At 43.3% G+C, this 21589-nt stretch overlaps 1 protein-coding gene across 1 annotated transcript; it reads left to right on the top strand.

The window, feature by feature from the left end:
* Nucleotides 1-1016: 1016 nt before the first annotated feature.
* LOC311127229 (prostaglandin E synthase 2-like) lies at nucleotides 1017-5255 on the top strand (the record flags this gene model as incomplete). The annotated part of the gene is made up of 7 exons (XM_084159025.1): nucleotides 1017-1343; nucleotides 1616-1843; nucleotides 1966-2021; nucleotides 2123-2275; nucleotides 2527-2721; nucleotides 3406-3523; nucleotides 3723-5255. 7 exons carry the CDS (start codon nucleotides 1017-1019, stop codon nucleotides 3873-3875), a joined length of 1230 nt encoding a protein of 409 aa, XP_084015151.1. The 3' UTR covers nucleotides 3876-5255.
* Between the last annotated feature and the right edge of the window lie 16334 nt (nucleotides 5256-21589).

Genomic DNA, 21589 nt, shown 5'->3' on the forward strand with positions numbered 1-21589 from the left:
CATGCCCATAACAATGTATCATATTTCAGAGGTGTCAAGGGAAACCTACGGCCAAAATGTGCATATGGCTCACATGGCATCCACAGTTTGAATTCCTTTCAATAGCACCATTAGTTCTAGATGTTATTCCTTTCGTCTCAGATGAATAAACAATAAAGTTGGAGTGGTTATATCCTGTTTCTCCTTTGTCTTTGTCTATGGTAGACTGATAATCCGTCTACTGATTTACATTATTTAATCTAGGGCCTGGATTAAATCCGATCGCGCTTTGTTTTCTATGAACCTTTTAAAGCTAATGTTCCCGCATTCAGGGAGACCGCATTCAAGGTAAAACGTTGCATATATTGGCTCAATCTGAAATTACCTTTACATGACAAGCATGCTATATCGTGGATCTACTGCTGATCGGATTGAATCCCGGCCCTAGGATGCAGTTCAATTGAGGATGTAAACCTGGCTGTCTGAGATGTCAATGATATCCTTGAAATACCCTTTGGTACAGGGCATGCACAGTTTTTGATTTGTGCTGACCCTGTGTGTGGATTGATGATCCTTTTCGAAATGTCTCTTGATAAGGTCATTCATCTGATGCCAAAAATAGCTGTCATACTCCAGACCAGAACAATTTAATTACTTACATTGGGCATGTACAAATCATGTATTTGTAGTCAGATGCCTAATTAATTTTTTTGCAAGATTATTTGAAACATTTGTTGCGCAATAATGGTGGCTGCGTTCCAAGCTGCCTATATTGTAGGCTAGTCCCTTTACGCAGAATGTAAAATCTTATTGAGCCATCCCCGTCAAACACTAAACCCACATTTGTGGAGTTCTGGGACCAATCAGATGTATCAGATTTCTTCAAACGCAAGTAGAGTTTAACTTGGCAGGAAACACATAATAACCTGCGCAGCACGACTTTATTGCAGGCGGTCTGGAACGTGGCCGGTGATATAACAACATAACCACGTGTGTACGAAACCGGAAGCTGTAGCTGCCGCTTTTTGCCAGACCAGATGCATTGTGGGAGCCGGTTGTGTAAACCAAAAATGTCAGCCTCGCGTTGCAATAGTTTTGGACAGACCGCCTGGCATGTTTTGCGGGTTCCGAGAGCCAAAACCAGCCTAGCAGTTGCACTATCTAAACTCCCGTCGAGGTACAGTTGCAGGGCATATAGCAGAGGTGGCACCACGTTAGGATCCAAACTCATCTCCACACTCCCCTTGCGCGCAACCAACAGGCGCTTCTTGGGGTACGCTTTTTTGTTCGGAGGAGGAGTCGGCTTGTATCAAACCATCAAATTATCATTTCAACAGCATTTAGCAGAGGATGAATTGTCATATGTAAGGATTTCCACCATTTATGCCTTTCTGCTTCATACTTATATCTCTTCAATGTCACGTCATTCATTGTTTATGGCTATGTATCTGTCGCTCTCTCTCTGTAACTGTCTTCAGTTTTTCCATTGATGTCCACAAAACAACTTGATGATGTAGTAGCACTATACTTTTGAAAGTATGTCTCATGTTTTGCTGCAACGGATTAGAAATAAGGATATGGGGACAACCACTGTGTGCAATCAGATATTTACCCAAAGCTCCCCAATCTCCAATAGGGCATCCCCACAAACCTGGGCTCTGACCTGACGTTTGCCACCGACTTGAAGTTTACCTTATACCAGTACAAGACCTGTCCATACTGCAGCAAAGTGCGGGCATTCCTCGACTACTATGGTCTGCCATATAAGGTTGTGGAAGTCAACCCTATCATGCACACGGAGATCAAATGGTCGTCGGAGTACCAAAAGGTGCCAATTCTTATGGTGGAGGGGAAAGAAATTGTGGTAAGCAGAGTAGATTTCAAACTTTAAGAAAAATAATATTTTCTAAGTATTTTAAGCAAATACTATATTTTTTGAATTTAGTTTAATACCACCATCTCCCTCTTTAATTGCTTGTCTAACAGCAACTGAACAACTCATCTGTCATAATCAGTGCAATGAAGACATGCATGATTGACAAGTAAGTAAATAATGTAATTTCAAAGAAAGCAGAATGGCGTATCGCATTTCAACCCTTCAGTATCACTTATTTCTATACCTCTGTTCTCTTTGACTTTGCAGAGAAAGAACGATATCAGAGGTTGTTCAATACTTTCCGAGACTCCCGTCTACCAATGCCTGGGGGAATGAAGTTCTGGAGTACACTAACAAATACTGGGTGATGTTGAATGAGATTAAGATCACAGAGGTGTACACATCCAAAAATGCCAGAAAGTAAGTTAGCTCTATGTTGTATTGATCTAAGAATTTGATTGTGTCGTGATTTGTTCAATGTTTTCTACATGCACTAGAGTACATCTGAAAAGTGATAGGTATAAGTAATATGGTTGAAAAATGTCACCTTTCACAGGGTAAGGTGGAGCTACCCACCATATTGATTCCAGTTCTTTCAGATCTACGTCAATTCCTATGGGGTAGGGGCTAGAGGTTGTTTTTGGACTGGGCAAATCTCTCTAATTTTCCAGGGAGGAGGTACGGTGGCGTCAATGGGCCGATGACTGGCTAGCGAATCGGATAAATCCCAATGTGTACAGGACTCCCGCTGAGGCCTTGGCTACCTATGACCACATAGTGCGTGAGGGCAACTTTGGTTCTGTTCCTTTTGCCAAGTATGGAGGGGCCTTCTATATGTTCTGGGCCTCCAAGGTCCTGAAAATCTGGTGAGTTTTGTCAATCATTGCAAATTACTACAGTGGGGAGAACAAGTATTTGATACACTGCCGATTTTGCAGGTTTTCCTACTTACAAAGCATGTAGAGGTCTGTAATATTTATCATAGGTACACTTCAACTGTGAGAGACGGAATCTAAAACAAAAATCCAGAAAATCACATTGTGTGATTTTTAAGTAATTGATTGAGGGAGCTGAAAGTCCGTATTGCCCAGCGACAGCCCCGAAACCTGAAGGATCTGGAGAAGGTCTGTATGGAGGAGTAGGCCAAAATCCCTGCTGCAGTGTGTGCAAACCTGGTCAAGACCTACAGGAAACGTATGATCTCTGTAATTGCAAACAAAGGTTTCTGCACCAAATATTAAGTTCTGCTTTTCTGATGTATCAAATACTTATGTCATGCAATAAAATGCAAATTAATTACTTAAAAATCATACAATGTGATTTTCTAGATTTTTGTTTTAGATTCCGTCTCTCACAGTTGAAGTGTACCTATGAAAAAAATTACAAACCTCTACATGCTTTGTAAGTAGGAAAACCTGCAAAATTGGCAGTGTATCAAATACTTGTTCTCCCCACTGTATATTTTAAATGGAATGTTTTCAAGTTCATTCTCTTGCTGGTCAATATGAGTTTGTGCCTGATCGTTCCCCTCTGTTCCTGCCCCCACATAGGTACAAGTTACAGGATGATGTGAGGGAAGATTTGTACATGGCTGTGAATGAGTGGATAACAGCTATTGGGAGGAAGAGGAAATTCATGGGTGGTGACAAACCCAATCTCGCTGATCTGGTAAGATTATCTGGGTTGTTGTGACAGTTTAAAAGGCAATTCCATTTAAATTGGGTACAGTTTACATTGACATGTTAAATTGAATACACATGTTGACAAGAGACCTGAATTCAATAATAATAATACATTTAATATTATGCGCTTTTCAAGACACCCAACTCTTGACTTTCCACTGCTGATAATCTCTTTCTTCCTGAAGGCGGTGTATGGAGTCCTCCGATCCATGGAGGACCTGGAGGCCTTTTACGACGTGATGGAGAACACAAAGGTGAAGAAGTGGTATCTGGCCACAGAGAAACAAGTGAGGGAGCATGGTGGTCGGAACCTATGTAGAAAACCACCACAGAACTAGCATGGCATAACTGAGTTCTAGGCTGCTGATTCAGGCTACCACTGCACACAGGAAATCTGGATGCAACGGTTCTCTACCAGTCAGCACACTCTCGTAACATGTTACAGGTGACATAGTTTTATATCTGAACGAACGGACAGTCTACCATGCGTTTCATGTTCTCTGTACAATCAAAGCCTCTTTCAAATATGTTTATGGATGCATTCTTAGTTTCCCAGAGAAAAGGTAGCTCAGTACAGTCATTTTATGTATGTATTAAAATAAATGTGTGTATATATGACTATTTAACAGTTAATGTATTGCAGAAATAGACTGTTATTCACTCTTTGTGAACCTGTTAAGTAAACCACTAAGCATTTATTTAATTATTTTATCCGTTTGCATACCTGCAATTTCACTCGTTTTATTTTCCCCTGGCACCTGCTGGTGTTGTTTTACCCTGGCACTTCATTGGCCAGAGATTTCATACACCTAGTTACTCAGGTATAATTCAAATCTCTGATTAAAGTGTGGCTTTACAACGATAGAAGAGTTGATTACAGCACATACAGTGTGGGACAAGGCTTGGTAGAAGTTGCGCCTAACCACTGTTAAAGGGGCAGATTTTTCCTCCCTCTAGAATTGTGGATAGAGCAATCTGATCCTAGATCTGTTGCACAGAAGGCTGCTGAGGGGAGGACGTCTCATAATAATGGCTGAAATGGAGCAAATGGAATGGCGTCAAACACATGGAAACCATGTGTTTGATGTATTTGATACCATTCTACTCATTCCACTCCAGTCATTACCACAAGCCAGTCCTCCCCAATTAAGGTGCCACCAACCTCCTGTGCTCTTTAACCAAGCGCTATTATTCCTGCTATTTATTATTATGGCCAGCGGTGGGGGGTGATAGTTGGTGGACCTTTTCTCTTATGGATAAAACTGGACAAATTAAGAAAAAAGCTATTTAAAGCACGCTACTGTAGCTTAAGTGCGGCTACATGGTGCAGATATAAAAACAGGAAGTAACCTATGCTGAAATGGCTAACATCTTCTACCTCCATGTTGTCTATTGGATCCTGATCATGTCTTCTTCCAATACTGGTTTTTATTCAGGTTAGACACAAAATGTTGCATCTCAGATGTACACAAACAGTAGCATAATTATCTGGTTAACTCTACTGAGATTATGATTGTGAAGAATTGGGTAGATCAAGGCCCTTTATAACAAGGTATTTATCTGAAACAACCAACATGGCCTAAGTATTGGGACCATCTCATGTCATAGAAATATTCTTAAAAGGGTGCTAATAAAGCATGTAAATTGTACTTAATAACATGAAGATTGGAGAATAAGCAGAATGTTTAAAAAGAATACCAATAAATTACGAAATTTGTAAACCCTATGTCTTTTGTGTTCATTACCTTCATCAAACCCTTATACTTTTTGTTTTTAACATTTTCTTGCTTGGTTTTTGCATATGAAGTAGACCACAAAAAGTTTATTTTGAGGACAACAAAATAGCCCACACGAGTCCACTTCCCCTTGCTTTATCACTGACATGGTGGGAGGGGATGTTAGACTGCATTTACACAGGCAGCCCAATTCTGATCTTATTTCCACTAATTGGTCATTTGACCAATCAAATCATTTCACATCAGATCTTTTTCAGAGTTGATCTGATTGGTCAAAAGACCAATTAGTAAAAAAAGATCAGAATTGGGCTGCCTGTGCAAACGCAGCCTTATATGTTAGTTTCCTCTGGAGAAAAAAACACAACAGCTACAAATATATGCTTACCAATGATATACCTCTTCTTGATGGTCATTGCTATGGCTGTGTTTACACAGGCAGTCCAATTCATATATTATTTCCATCAGAAATGGGCTGCCTGTAAAACGCAGCCATAGCAACTCACACTGACCACGTTTACATGTGCACAGTGTTCCGGATAGTGGCTCATATCCTTAAGGTCTTATTCAGGAGAAGCTGTGTACATGCACCTTTGATATCCCGTTCACGAATATCCCTGTATCCATGGATAAACAGAATATTCCTAATTGAAGTTAATATAGGTTAAATGGAATAGTAACTGAAATCTGGAAACTGACTGTAGGCCTATAACCTAATATAATATTGTAGCCTAATATAATATTAACTCCTGCAGAATTATGTATTTCTTGCAGTAAAATTATACAATACATTTTTATTTTGTCGTGGGAACAGGAGTGGAGAAATATTATTTATTTATTTCAGCATCTTTTGAGAAAATGCGAATGTGCATGTAAGGTGTTATCTCTGACACTGTTATGCAAGCAGACCAGTGGCGGTCAGTGCTGTTTAACCCTCCCGTTGTCCTAGGGTCAAAATGACCCGCCACTGTGTTGAACCAACTTTATTTAATTTTTATATTTTGGGGATCATTTATGAGAAGGAGGCAGTGAGACTTTAAAGAAAGTATCACTGCCTCCTTCTCACAAATGATCCAAAAAATATAAAAATTAAATAAAGTTGGTTCAACACAGTGGCGGGTCATTTTGACCCTAGGACAACGGGAGGGTTAAGATGAGGGAGGACCTTTTTTTTGTTTGTTTGTTTTTACAGCATATTGGATGACTGTCTTTTATATTCCAATCACCCAGTTCAATGTAACAGCAATAGGTTTCGGCTACAACATGATACTCTAATTTTCCCTATACCCATCATGAGGTTGCTACAACCTAGCCTATGAATGAAAGTTTACAACGTAGGTGCACACAGGTCGAGAGAAAAATATATCAGTACGTCACATCAATACACGACATCCCCCCTTTACATGGATATTAACTTCAATGTCAACCTGACATACACAACAACACTCATTCTTTACCTGTATAGCAACCTTTCTGTTCAATGTCTTATTATTTCTGTTCCCCTAATGGACTTTCCATTTTAAGCTTACTTCTAAGCAAAACAAAACAATTGTTTCATTTTCTTACTGTAACAAAACATTATGCACCTTTTTCACAACATAAATCAAACATTCAGAGTCTTCGCATTAGTCCTTTGTACTTGTCATTTTTCAGTTTATACCGGTTTGCTTTACCACTTACAGTACAGGATAATTATTCAATGACAAAGTCTGTTAACTTCTGTGGCAGTTTAATTTGTCTGTGAAGTCTGAGTCTTTGTAGTGCTCCCTCACAGATAGTCTCTGGTTTGGACACTGTGTAATGTCTCAGAGTAGAACTCTGTTCCACAGTCTCTTTCAGTTGTGTAGTGTCCTTTGGTTGTGGATCTGGCTCCTCAATTGTATACCTCTTCACAAATGTTGTATTCCTGGAATACCTGGCTCCGAAAGTATTCACCCCCCTTGGCATTTTTCCTATTTTGTTGCCTTACAACCTGGAATTAAAATGGATTTTGGGGGGATTTGTATCATTTGATTTACACAACATGCCTACCACTTTGAAGATGCAAAATATTTTTGGGGGTGAAACAAACAAGAAATAACTTGAGCGTGCATAACTATTCACCCCCCCAAAGTCAATACTTTGTAGAGCCTCCTTTTGCAGCAATTACAGCTGCATGTCTCTTGGGGTATGTCTCTATAAGCTTGGCACATCTAGCCACTTGGATTTTTGCCCATTCTTCAAGGCAAAACTGCTCCAGCTCCTTCAAGTTGGATGGGTTCCACTGGTGTACAGCAATCTTTAAGTCATACTACAGATTCCCAATTGGATTGAGGTCTGGGCTTTGACTAGGCCATTCCAAGACATTTAAATGTTTCCCCTTAAACCACTCAAGTGTTGCTTTAGCAATATGTCCTGCTGGAAGGTGAACCTCCGTCCCAGTCTCAAATCTCTGGAAGACTGAAACAGGTTTCCCTCAAGAATTTCCCTGTATTTAGCGCCATCCATCATTCCTTCAATTCTGACCAGTTTCCCAGTCCCTGCCTATTAAAAACATCCCCACAGCATGATGCTGCCACCACCATGCTTCACTGTAGGGATGGTGTTCTCGGGGTGATGAGAGGTGTTGGGTTTGCGCCAGACATAACGTTTTCCTTGATGGCCAAAAAGCTCAATTTTAGTCTCATCTGACCAGAGTACCTTCTTCCATATATTTGGGGAGTCTCCCACATGCCTTTTAACGAACACCAAACATGTTTGCTTATTTTTTTCTTTAAGCAATGGCTTTTTTCTGGCCACTCTTCCGTAAAGCCCAGCTCTGTGGAGTGTACGGCTTAAAGTGGTCCTATGGACAGATACTCCAATCTCCGCTGTGGAGCTTTGCAGCTCCTTCAGGGTTATCTTTGGTCTCTTTGTTGCCTCTCTGATTAATGCCCTCCTTGCCTGGTCCGTGAGTTTTGGTGGGCGGCCCTCTCTTGGCAGGTTTGTTGTGGTGCCATATTCTTTCCATTTTTTTATAATGGATGTAATGGTGCTCCATGGGATGTTCAAAGTTTCTCATATTTTTTTATAACCCAACCCTGATCTATACTTCTCCACAACTTCGTCCCTGACCTGTTTGGAGAGCTCCTTGGTCTTCATGGTGCTGCTTGCTTGGTGGTGCCTTGCTTAGTGGTGTTGCAGACACTAGGGCCTTTCAGAACAGGTGTATATATGCAGTGATCATGTGACAGATCATGTGACACTTAGATTGCACACAGGTGGACTTTATTTAACTAATTATGTGACTTCTGAAGGTAATTGGTTGCACCAGATCTTATTTAGGGGCTTCATAGCAGAGGGGGTGAATACATATGCACGCACCACTTTTCTGTTATTTATTTGTTCGAATTTTTTTGAAACAAGTATCTTTTTTAAATTTCACTTCACCAATTTGGACTATTTTGTGTATGTCCATTACATGAAATCCAAAAAAAATCAATTTAAATTACAGGTTGTAATGCAACAAAATAGGAAAAACGCCAAGGGGGATGAATACTTTTGCAAGGCACTGTAGTCTCCAGACTATCAATCATATTTTTTGCGGTAGTAGATTGAATGATATCTAATTCATAATATTTGCTGTAATAGTCTACAACTACTAGTATTGAGAGTCCTGTTGGCAGTGGACCCAATATGTCAGTGGCGACGTCCTGCCACTGCCCATCAGGTTGCTCTGTGGGTCTCAGCGGTTCTGGCATATCTGGTTGTGCTACAATCTGGCAACCATGGCATGACTTGATGTGTCTCTCTGCAGCCTTGTCCATGCCTAGGGCTGTTACGGTGACCGTATTACCGCCACACCGGCGGTGACGAGTCATGAAGGCAGTTAAATTCCACATGACCGTTTAGTCACGGTAAAAAATTAAGAAAAACCCTAGAATGAGTAGGTGTTCTAAAACATTTGAAAGGTAGTGTATATTATACGTGAAGACAAGATTAAATCAAGAATAGTATGATGGGTGACAATATTAGCCTATCACTTGTGAATGATGCCCAGCATAAGAAACAATGCCTTTTTTTTTGCGACTTGTTCGAATCATAGTCGCACACCTCATGTAGCCTAGCCTATAGGCCTATATGTTTTAATATGGTTTGTATCACAACTAAAGTGGCCAAATAACTTCTTAAAATTAAGCACATTAATCCGCTTTACAATGGGTGTAGAGCCTAACTGGCATATATAAGCAGTGCGTGAGTTTCAAGTTTGGGGAAGATAATTTTCACCATACAAATAATTGCATTTGCGGTCACCTTTGATAATGGTGTTTTCTGCTGATGGAACATTCGCGCTTATAGCCTAGCATTGCTGCACTTATAATGTAAAGAAATAGCCTAATAGTTTATCAACATTTTAAGCTAAACGTGCTGATCTGTTGCGTCAGCCACATTGCATAAAAATGTTTTTTGATGCTAGTGGTTGTATTAATTTGGGATCTATCACATCCCACAACTGTCCCAGACTATGTTTGGAATATTAATTTCTCGCACAGAATAGAATAAATAAATTTTTGTACTATGGGGGTTAGTAGATTGACATAGGCTAGTGCTTTCGCTGTTCGTTAGGCCTACTCATCTTGTTGACAGTTCTTCCAACATCTTCAATATGCACCTCGGAATTGGATAAGGACGCGGGCAGTTGCGTCCCAGGTGTGTCTATTTTAACGTGTAGACTGTGAGAAAGACCCGATTACGTGACCGAGAGTGATGCGAGTGAGAGACGTTTCGGATTGCGCAGCACACTCAGGGAGGAGGGCACAACCCAGCACACCCGGCCGCAATAGGCATGGATTTTTTTAGGGTGCATTACGGCCACAAAGAGTATGCCGCGGTGAAATTGATGGCATTTTCAAGTGCTTGTCAAATTATGAATGAGAGACTATTGGAGTGTGTACAACCTGCACAAAAAACTAAGCAGAGCTCATGCCTTTCAAGCGACTTTATTCAAATCATCATTAGAGTCTCATCATGCAGCCTTACAATGTATTACAAATCAAAACATATAGCCCAACGTTTGTAGAACAACTAAAGTTACATTAATAACTCTAAATTAATCATATAGGAGTACCTATTTATTTGTTAACCGCTCAACACAGAATAGCCGCATGTGCGCACTCCCTCTAATCATTTGGAGGAAATATTTATATTTTATTCAGCTTTGTTCAATTGTATTCTTCATACTATAAAATAATATAAAATAATGTCACGGAATTATAAGCAAATCTTGTCTGCTAAATGAACTAGTGTAGCCCACAGCCATTTGGCATAGCCACATCAGGACCTAAAATCAGGACAACTCAGAGTATACTATTATTTTCTTCTGAAATAGACTACATTTTCTTCATATCATGCTTCTTTAGACCTGTCTAAAATAAATAATGGATTTATTGTGAAGGTGTAGGCTATATTACATGGATTTATTAGACTTTTTAAAATGGCTTGTAGACTATGTGTGGAAGCCAGGAGATGCTACGTGTGTTTATGTTAATTAACGGTCAATTACCGTGAGACCGACAGTTATTTGCTTGACAATCACCCACTGACGAAATTCGTGACAGCCACAGCCCTAACCATTTTTTATTTTATTTTTTATTTCATTTCACCTTTATTTAACCAGGTAAGCCAGTTGAGAACAAGTTCTCATTTACAACTGCGACCTGGCCAAGATAAAGCAAAGCAGTGCGATAAAAACAACATGCCTGGCCACCATACTTTACTCCTGAGGTGTTGTTTTGTGCCTACAATACCCAAATGTCCCTGGTGAGCTAAGGCTACAGCCCTGGCATGAAGTCCATGTGGCAAATCAATGCGTGTTCCCCTTAGGACTAACTGTCCAATTACACACAGTTCATTTGCTATAGGTGCATTTGCCTGGCATGTCTCACTCTGAAGAGCATTTCTCTCTTCTCTTAGCGCTTCATCTGTAGCTGATGCTTCCTCCACTTCCCTTGTGGTCATTGCACTTGGAGTTGTGTTCACAGCCACAAATCTCACATACTCCTCTGCTCCATGTGTGTATGAGTCTTTCACTGCAGTCTCTCCAATTAGACGAGACAGAGGATCAGCGATGTTGTTTTTCCCTGGTATGTGGACAACACGAAAGTCATAGGGTTGGAGTCTCAGCACCCACCGTTCGATGCGAGCGCATGGCTTAGATCAAATTTCCTGCCGTATACATATACGGGTGAAGCCTTTCACAAGCCCAAACCAATGCAAGGGCCTCACGCTCAGTTGGCGAATAACTATGTTCACTCTCTAACAGACTCCTGCTCAAATAACAGACTGGAACCATTTCTCTGTGTTGTTCTTGCACGAGCATAGCTCCTAGACCCACTGGTCCTGCGTCTGCTATTACTTTTGTGGGAGCGTCTTTGTCAAAGTACGCGAGTGTCACGGCTTCAGCCAGTTTCTCTTTTAATGTCTGAAATGCCTTGTTCTGTTCTGTTCCAAATTGGAATGTTGTGTTCTTCTTGGGCAAGTACCGTAGATGCTCTGAGAGTGTAGAGAACTGGGGAATGAACCTACTGCTGTAGCCCACTAACCCTAGAAAGCTACGAACCTCTGATGCAGTCTCAGGCTCCTTGGTCTCGACCACTGCTCTCACTCTTTCAACTGTGGGCCCAATGCCCTTCTGTGAGAGTAGCATGCCCATAAATACCAATTTGTCCATGTTGAACTGACATTGCTCTGAGTTGAGAGTCAGCCCACAGTTCTCCAGCCTGAGCCTGTTGAGGACAGTATGTAGCTGCTGGTCATGGGTCTCATTGTCCGGGGAGTGGAAGATGACGTCTTCTGATATGTTCTCCACCCCCATGATGCCTGTCAGTGCTGTTGCGATTTAATGTTGATGCTGCTTGCTCGCCGATGAAACTCCAAATATGAGTCTTTTATATCTGTATATCCCATGATTCACTGCAAACGTCATTATGTCTCTTGACTCTGGTGTTAGCTCCAATTGATGATAGCCCATTTATAGATCCAGTTTACTGAACATGACAGACCCATTCATTCCTTGCAAAAGTTTGTCTACTGTGGGGATTGGGTAAGTGCTACGTATGATTGCTGTGTTAGCTTGTCCCATGTCCAGACACAGTCTTATTTTTCTGTCCGGTTTTGGCACTACCACCACCAGATTCACCCATGGTGTGGCACCATCCACTCTCTTGATTAAGTCCATGTTTTGTAGTTCCTCTATCTTTTTCTCCACAGCTTCTCTCAAGTGGAATGGTACACGCCCAAGGACCTGTGCTACTGGTGTCACATTTTTATCAACATGCAGGTTGATCTGCTTTGTGTTTAGCTTACACACACCTTCAAACAACTTGGGGTATTGCTGTTTTATCTGTGTTTTTACATCTGTCACTGCTGCTATGTCAACACCCACTTTTAGCACACCCAATTTGATGGCAGTCTCTTTAGCTAGCAACAGCTCTCCACGTCCACATATCACAGTGAACTCAGCCTGTGTGCTGCGCTTGCCTATCTTTATTTGGCATGTGAAAACCCCTTTTACTGGTAATGGATGAGTGTGCATATAGCTTTTTATCAGTCAGTGATGAACAGCACCTGATTTCCTTGGCTTTCAACATTTCCCATGTCCTCTCATCGACTATGTTGCTCGTGGCCCCAGAATCAATTAAAATTAATAAATTGACCCCTCCCACTGAGAACGTGATCCTCTCTGAGTTTCTGTTCTCATTTACCACAAATGCAGTCTCGCTTTGGTTCCTCTGAATCAACATATTTCACAGTCTGTTTCGAGTAACCTTTGGTCCTTTCCGTTACATTTCTTGCAGGTCTGCCCACGTGCTGGAAAAACAAGGCCCTTTGCAAAATGATCTGCATGTCCACAACAATAGCACACCTTCTCTGATTTGTCTTTTCCTTCTGCATTCTGTCTCTGCCCCTTTTTGTGATATTTCCCCTCCTTTTTGTGGAACAAGGGGTTAATACGATAATCTGGTGGAAGTTAACCTATAGGTAACCTCCTCAGGACTTTGAACGGCTTTGACTAGGCCATTCCAAGACATTTAAATGTTTCCCCTTAAACCACTCAAGTGTTGCTTTAGCAGTATGTCCTGCTGGAAGGTGAACCGCCGTCCCAGTCTCAAATCTCTGGAAGACTGAAACAGGTTTCCCTCAAGAATTTCCCTGTATTTAGCGCCATCCATCATTCCTTCAATTCGGACCAGTTTCCCAGTCCCTGCCGATGAAAAACATCCCCACAGCATGATGCTGCCACCACCATGCTTCACTGTAGGGATGGTGTTCTCAGGGTGATGAGAGGTGTTGGGTTTGCGCCAGACATAGCGTTTTCCTTGATGGCCAAAAAGCTCAATTTTAGTCTCATCTGACCAGAGTACCTTCTTCCATATATTTGGGGAGTCTCCCACATGCCTTTTAACGAACACCAAACATGTTTGCTTATTTTTTTCTTTAAGCAATGGCTTTTTTCTGGCCACTCTTCCGTAAAGCCCAGCTCTGTGGAGTGTACGGCTTAAAGTGGTCCTATGGACAGATACTCCAATCTCCTATGTGGAGCTTTGCAGCTCCTTCAGGGTTATCTTTGGTCTCTTTGTTGCCTCTCTGATTAATGCCCTCCTTTCCTGGTCCGTGAGTTTTGGTGGGCGGCCCTCTCTTGGCAGGTTTGTTGTGGTGCCATATTCTTTCCATTTTTTAAGAATGGATTTAATGGTGCTCCGTGGGATGTTCAAAGTTTCTGATATTTTTTTATAACCCAACCCTGATCTATACTTCTCCACAACTTCGTCCCTGACCTGTTTGGAGAGCTCCTTGGTCTTCATGGTGCTGCTTGCTTGGTGGTGCCTTGCTTAGTGGTGTTGCAGACACTAGGGACTTTCAGAACAGGTGTATATATGCAGAGATCATGTGACAGATCATGTGACACTTAGATTGCACACAGGTGGACTTTATTTAACTAATTATGTGACTTCTGAAGGTAATTGGTTATACCAGATCTTATTTAGGGGCTTCATAGCAGAGGGGGTGAATACATATGCACGCACCACTTTTCTGTTATTTATTTGTTCGAATTTTTTTGAAACAAGTATCTTTTTTAAATTTCACTTCACCAATTTGGACTATTTTGTGTATGTCCATTACATGAAATCCAAAAAAAATCAATTTAAATTACAGGTTGTAATGCAACAAAATAGGAAAAACGCCAAGGGGGATGAATACTTTTGCAAGGCACTGTAGTCTCCAGACTATCAATCATATTTTTTGCGGTAGTAGATTGAATGATATCTAATTCATAATATCTGCTGTAAAAGTCTACAACTACTAGTATTGAGAGTCCTGTTGGCAGTGGACCCAATAAGTCAGTGGCGACGTCCTGCCACTGGCCATCAGGTAGCGCTGTGGGTCTCAGCGGTTCTGGCATATCTGGTTGTGCTACAATCTGGCAACCATGGCATGACTTGATGTGTCTCTCTGCAGCCTTGTCCATGCCTAGGGCTGTTACGGTGACCGTATTACCGCCACACCGGCGGTGACGAGTCATGAAGGCAGTTAAATTCCACATGACCGTTTAGTCACGGTAAAAAATTAAGAAAAACCCTAGAATGAGTAGGTGTTCTAAAACATTTGAAAGGTAGTGTATATTATACGTGAAGACAATATTAAATCAAGAATAGTATGATGGGTGACAATATTAGCCTATCACTTGTGAATGATGCCCAGCATAAGAAACAATGCCTTTTTTTTTGCGACCTCATGTAGCCTAGCCTATAGGCCTATATGTTTTAATATGGTTTGTATCACAACTAAAGTGGCCAAATAACTTCTTAAAATTAAGCACATTAATCCGCTTTACAATGGGTGTAGAGCCTAACTGGCATATATAAGCAGTGCATGAGTTTCAAGTTTGGGGAAGATAATTTTCACCATAAAAATAATTGCATTTGCGGTCACCTTTGATAATGGTGTTTTCTGCTGATGGAACATTCGCGCTTATAGCCTAGCATTGCTGCACTTATAATGTAAAGAAATAGCCTAATAGTTTATCAACATTTTACGCTAAACGTGCTGATCTGTTGCGTCAGCCACATTGCATAAAAAGGTTTTTTGATGCTAGTGGTTGTATTAATTTGGGATCTATCACATCCCACAACTGTCCCAGACTATGTTTGGAATATTAATTTCTCGCACAGAATAGAATAAATAAATTTTTGTACTATGGGGGTTAGTAGATTGACATAGGCTAGTGCTTTCGCTGTTCGTTAGGCCTACTCATCTTGTTGACAGTTCTTCCAACATCTTCAATATGCACCTCGGAATTGGATAAGGACGCGGGCAGTTGCGTCCCAGGTGTGTCTATTTTAACGTGTAGACTGTGAGAAAGACCCGATTAAGTGACCGAGAGTGATGCGAGTGAGAGACGTTTCGGATTGCGCAGCACACTCAGGGAGGAGGGCACAACCCAGCACACCCGGCCGCAATAGGCATGGATTTTTTAGGGTGCATTACGGCCACAAAGAGTATGCCGCGGTGAAATTGATGGCATTTTCAAGTGCTTGTCAAATTATGAATGAGAGACTATTGGAGTGTGTACAACCTGCACAAAAAACTAAGCAGAGCTCATGCCTTTCAAGCGACTTTTTTCAAATTACCATTAGAGTCTCATCATGCAGCCTTACAATGTATTACAAATCAAAACATATAGCCCAACGTTTGTAGAACAACTCAAGTTACATTAATAACTCTTATATTAATCATATAGGAGTACCTATTTCTTTGTTAACCGCTCAACACAGAATAGCCGCATGTGCGCACTCCCTCTAATCATTTGGAGAAAATATTAATATTTTATTCAGCTTTGTTCAATTGTATTCTTCATACTATAAAATAATATAAAATAATGCAACGGAATTATAAGCAAATCTTGTCTGCTAAATGAACTAGTGTAGCCCACAGCCATTTGGCATAGCCACATCAGGACCTAAAATCAGGACAACTCAGAGTATGCTATTCTTTTCTTCTGAAATAGACTACATTTTCTTCATATCATGCTTATTTAGACCTGTCTAAAATAAATAATGGATATATTGTGAAGGTGTAGGCTATATTACATGGATTTATTAGACTTTTTAAAATGGCTTGTAGACTATGTGTGGAAGCCAGGAGATGCTACATGTGTTTATGTTAATTACGGTCAATTACCGTGAGACCGACAGTTATTTGCTTGACAATCACCCACTGACGAAATTTCGTGACAGCCACAGCCCTATCCATTTTTTATTTTATTTTTTATTTCATTTCACCTTTATTTAACCAGGTAAGCCAGTTGAGAACAAGTTCTCATTTACAACTGCGACCTGGCCAAGATAAAGCAAAGCAGTGCGATAAAAACAACATGCCTGGCCACCATACTTTACTCCTGAGGTGTTGTTTTGTGCCTACAATACCCACATGTCCCTGGTGAGCTAAGGCTACAGCCCTGGCATGAAGTCCATGTGGCAAATCAATGCGTGTTCCCCTTAGGACTAACTGTCCAATTACACACAGTTCATTTGCTATAGGTGCATATGCCTGGCATGTCTCATAACACCCACTCTGAAGAGCATTTCTCTCTTCTCTTAGCGCTTCATCTGTAGCTGATGCTTCCTCCACTTCCCTTGTGGTCATTGCACTTGGAGTTGTGTTCACAGCCACAAATCTCACATACTCCTCTGCTCCATGTGTGTATGAGTCTTTCACTGCAGTCTCTCCAATTAGACGAGACAGAGGATCAGCGATGTTGTTTTTCCCTGGTATGTGGACACCACGAAAGTCATAGGGTTGGAGTCTCAGCACCCACCGTTCGATGCGAGCGCATGGCTTAGATCAAATTTCCTGCCGTATACATATACGGGTGTAGCCTTTCACAAGCCCAAACCAATGCAAGGGCCTCACGCTCAGTTGGCGAATAACTATGTTCACTCTCTAACAGACTCCTGCTCAAATAACAGACAGGAACCATTTCTCTGTGTTGTTCTTGCACGAGCATAGCTCCTAGACCCACTGGTCCTGCGTCTGCTATTACTTTTGTGGGAGCGTCTTTGTCAAAGTACGCGAGTGTCACGGCTTCAGCCAGTTTCTCTTTTAATGTCTGAAATGCCTTCTTCTGTTCTGTTCCAAATTGGAATGTTGTGTTCTTCTTGGGCAAGTACCGTAGATGCTCTGAGAGTGTAGAGAACTGGGGAATGAACCTACTGCTGTAGCCCACTAACCCTAGAAAGCTACGAACCTCTGATGCAGTCTCAGGCTCCTTGGTCTCGACCACTGCTCTCACTCTTTCAACTGTGGGCCCAATGCCCTTCTGTGAGAGTAGCATGCCCATAAATACCAATTTGTCCATGTTGAACTGACATTGCTCTGAGTTGAGAGTCAGCCCACAGTTCTCCAGTATGTAGCTGCTGGTCATGGGTCTCATTGTCCGGGGCGTGGAAGATGACGTCTTCTGATATGTTCTCCACCCCCATGATGCCTGTCAGTGCTGTTGCGATTTAATGTTGATGCTGCTTGCTCGCCGATGAAACTCCAAATATGAGTCTTTTATATCTGTATATCCCATGATTCACTGCAAACGTCATTATGTCTCTTGACTCTGGTGTTAGCTCCAATTGATGATAGCCCCATTATAGATCCAGTTTACTGAACATGACAGACCCATTCATTCCTTGCAAAAGTTTGTCTACTGTGGGGATTGGGTAAGTGCTACGTATGATTGCTGTGTTAGCTTGTCCCATGTCCAGACACAGTCTTATTTTGCTGTCCGGTTTTGGCACTACCACCACCAGATTCACCCATGGTGTGGCACCATCCACTCTCTTGATTAAGTCCATGTTTTGTAGTTCCTCTATCTTTTTCTCCACAGCTTCTCTCAAGTGGAATGGTACACGCCCAAGGACCTGTGCTACTGGTGTCACATTTTTATCAACATGCAGGTTGATCTACTTTGTGTTTAGCTTACACACACCTTCAAACAACTTGGGGTATTGCTGTTTTATCTGTGTTTTTACATCTGTCACTGCTGCTATGTCAACACCCACTTTTAGCACACCCAATTTGATGGCAGTCTCTTTAGCTAGCAACAGCTCTCCACGTCCACATATCACAGTGAACTCAGCCTGTGTGCTGCGCTTGCCTATCTTTATTTGGCATGTGAAAACCCCTTTTACTGGTAATGGATGAGTGTGCATATAGCTTTTTATCAGTCAGTGATGAACAGCACCTGATTTCCTTGGCTTTCAACATTTCCCATGTCCTCTCATCGACTATGTTGCTCGTGGCCCCAGAATCAATTAAAATTAATAAATTGACCCCTCCCACTGAGAACGTGATCCTCTCTGAGTTTCTGTTCTCATTTACCACAAATGCAGTCTCGCTTTGGTTCCTCTGAATCAACATATTTCACAGTCTGTTTCGAGTAACCTTTGGTCCTTTCCGTTACATTTTTTGCAGGTCTGCCCACGTGCTGGAAAAACAAGGCCCTTTGCAAAATGATCTGCATGTCCACAACAATAGCACACCTTCTCTGATTTGTCTTTTCCTTCTGCATTCTGTCTCTGCCCCTTTTTGTGATATTTCCCCTCCTTTTTGTGGAACAAGGGGTTAATACGATAATCTGGTGGAAGTTAACCTATAGGTAACCTCCTCAGGACTTTGAACGGCCCCACAAACCGCGGGCTCAGCTTCCGGCAGGGCAGGCGGAGGGGCAGATTCCGGGTCGAGAGCCAGACCCGATCACCCGGTACAAAGACCGGGGCCTCACTGCGGTGGCAGTCAGCATTGGCCTTCTGACGACGCACAGCGCGTTGGAGGTGAACGTGAGTAGCGTTCCACGTCTCCTCCACGCGCCAAAACCAGTCATCCATCGCAGGAGCCTCGGTCTGGCTTTGTTGCCATGGTGCCAGAACCGGTTGGTAACCTAAAACACATTGGAATGGTGTTAGGTTAGTGGAGGAGTGACGGAGAGAGTTCTGGGCATATTCGGCACATGGCAAGAACACCGACCACTCCCCCGGGCCGGTCCTGGCAGTAGGACCGCAGGAACCTACCCACATCCTGATTCACCCGTTCCACCTGCCCATTAGACTCGGAGTGGAAACCAGAGGTCAGGCTGACCGAGACCCCCAGACGTTCCATGAACACCTTCCAGACCTTGGATGTGAACTGGGGACCCCGGTCAGACACTATGTCCTCTGGTACACCGTAGTGCCGGAAGATGTGTGTAAACAGGGCCCGAGCGTTGAGATAGCGCCTATCCTTACCTTGGACGCATTCACCTCCACTACGAATGGTAGTGATGGATCGGGGTGGGCCAGTACCTGGGCTGAGGTGAACAGACCCCTCAGGGTACTGAAGGCCCTGTCAGCCTCAGCAGACCAGCGGAGCCGGGACGGCCCACCCTTCAACAGAGATGTGATGGGAGCTGCGACCTTGCCAAAGCCCCGGATAAACCTCTGATAGTAGTTGGCAAAGCCAATAAAGCGCTGCACCTCCTTTACCGTGGTTGGAGTCGGCCAATTATGCACGGCTGAAATGCGATCTCCCTCCATCTCCACACCTGAGGTGGTAATGCGGTATCCGAGGAAGGAGACGGACTGTTGGAAAAACAGACACTTTTCTGCCTTGGCATAAAGGTAATGTTCCAACAGTCGGGCCAGCACTTTGCGAACCAGGGACACATACTCTGCGCACGTAGCGGAATACACCAGAATGTCATCGATGTAGACCACTACACTGCGACCAAGCATGTCCCGAAACACCTCGTTCACAAAGGACTGGAAGACGGATGGAGCATTCATCAAACCGTAAGGCATCACCAGGTATTCGTAATGCCCCGTGGTTGTGCTGAATGCTGTCTTCCACTCGTCCCCCTCTCGGACAAGCACCAGGTTGTACGCACTTCGGAGATCTAATTTTGTGAAGAAGCGCGCCCCATGCATTGACTCGATCACAGATGGAATGAGGGGTAAAGGACAACTAAATCGTATCGTCCCCTTGTTCAGTGATCGGTAATCAATGCAAGGGCGCAGACCGCCGTCTTTCTTCTTCACAAAAAAGAAACTCGAGGAGGCGGGCGAAGTGGAGGGACGTATAAACCCCTGGCGCAGGGACTCGGTGACGCATGTCTCCATAGCCTCCGTTTCAGCCTGTGACAGGGGATACACATTACTCCTGGGAGGCACAGCGTCTACCCGGATGTTTATCGCGCAATCCCCCGCACGATGAGGTGGTAATTTGGTCGCCTGCGTTTTGGAAAACGCGTGCTCCAAATTGAGGTATTCGGGGGGAATGCGCATGGTGGAGGTACTGTCTGGACTTTCCACCATGGTTGCACCAACTGAAACACAGAGACACCTACCCTGACACTCTCGCGACCACCCCGTGAGAACCCTCTGCGGCCATGAAAAGGTGGGGTTGTCGAGTGCTAACCAGGGAATACCTAACCCAACAGGGAAAGCAGGAGACTCAATAATAAAAAAAGTGACTTGCTCGCGATGAGTCTCGTGTGTAACCATAGTGAATGGTGCTGTAACCTCCCTAATGAACCCGGACCCTAATGGTCGACTGTCAAGTGCTCTGATGGGGAGTGGAATGGATAGGGGAACCAATGTAATGCCTAGACTGTGTGAAAATGACCTGTCCATAAAGTTCCCAGCTGCGTCCGATTCGACCAGCACCTTACACTGGGAAACTACAATGTAATCAGGAAAGTGGATGGGTAGGGTACAGTGCGCAGCAGAGGGCTCTGAACGAGTGCGGGTGTTCGATACCTGGGTGACGCGAGAGTGCCCTGCCTGCCGCCTCCAGACCCGAAAGAATGCTGACGACATCGTGCAGTGAAATGTCCTCTCATGCCACCAATGTGACACTGGCGCTGTCGTCCTCTGCTCAGCCGGATCGCCGCTCCACCCAGCTCCTTCAGCTCGTGATCCGAGTCGGGCGGGGTTGGAACGGGCAGACCCCCTCCAGGACGTCCTCTGGCTGCCAACAGGTTGTCCAACCGGATGGCCATGTCCACCAGTTGAGTGAAGGACAACATGGTGTCCTGGCAGGCTAGCTCCCTTCGGACGTCCTCCCGTAGATGGCACCGGAAGTGGTCAATGAGGGCACGCTCGTTCCACCCAGACTCAGCTGCTAGAGTCCGGAACTCCAGGGCAAAGCCCTGCGCGGTCCTCGTCCCCTGCCTCATGTGGACCAGCCGCTCGCCCGCCTCTCGACCCTCGGGCGGGTGATCGAAGACAGCCCGAAAGAGGCGAGCAAACTCCTCGTAGTTGTCCAACGCGGCTCCT

This window comes from Coregonus lavaretus (assembly GCF_964263955.1).
Source record: "Coregonus lavaretus genome assembly, chromosome: 4".
Lineage (NCBI taxonomy): Eukaryota > Metazoa > Chordata > Actinopteri > Salmoniformes > Salmonidae > Coregonus > Coregonus lavaretus.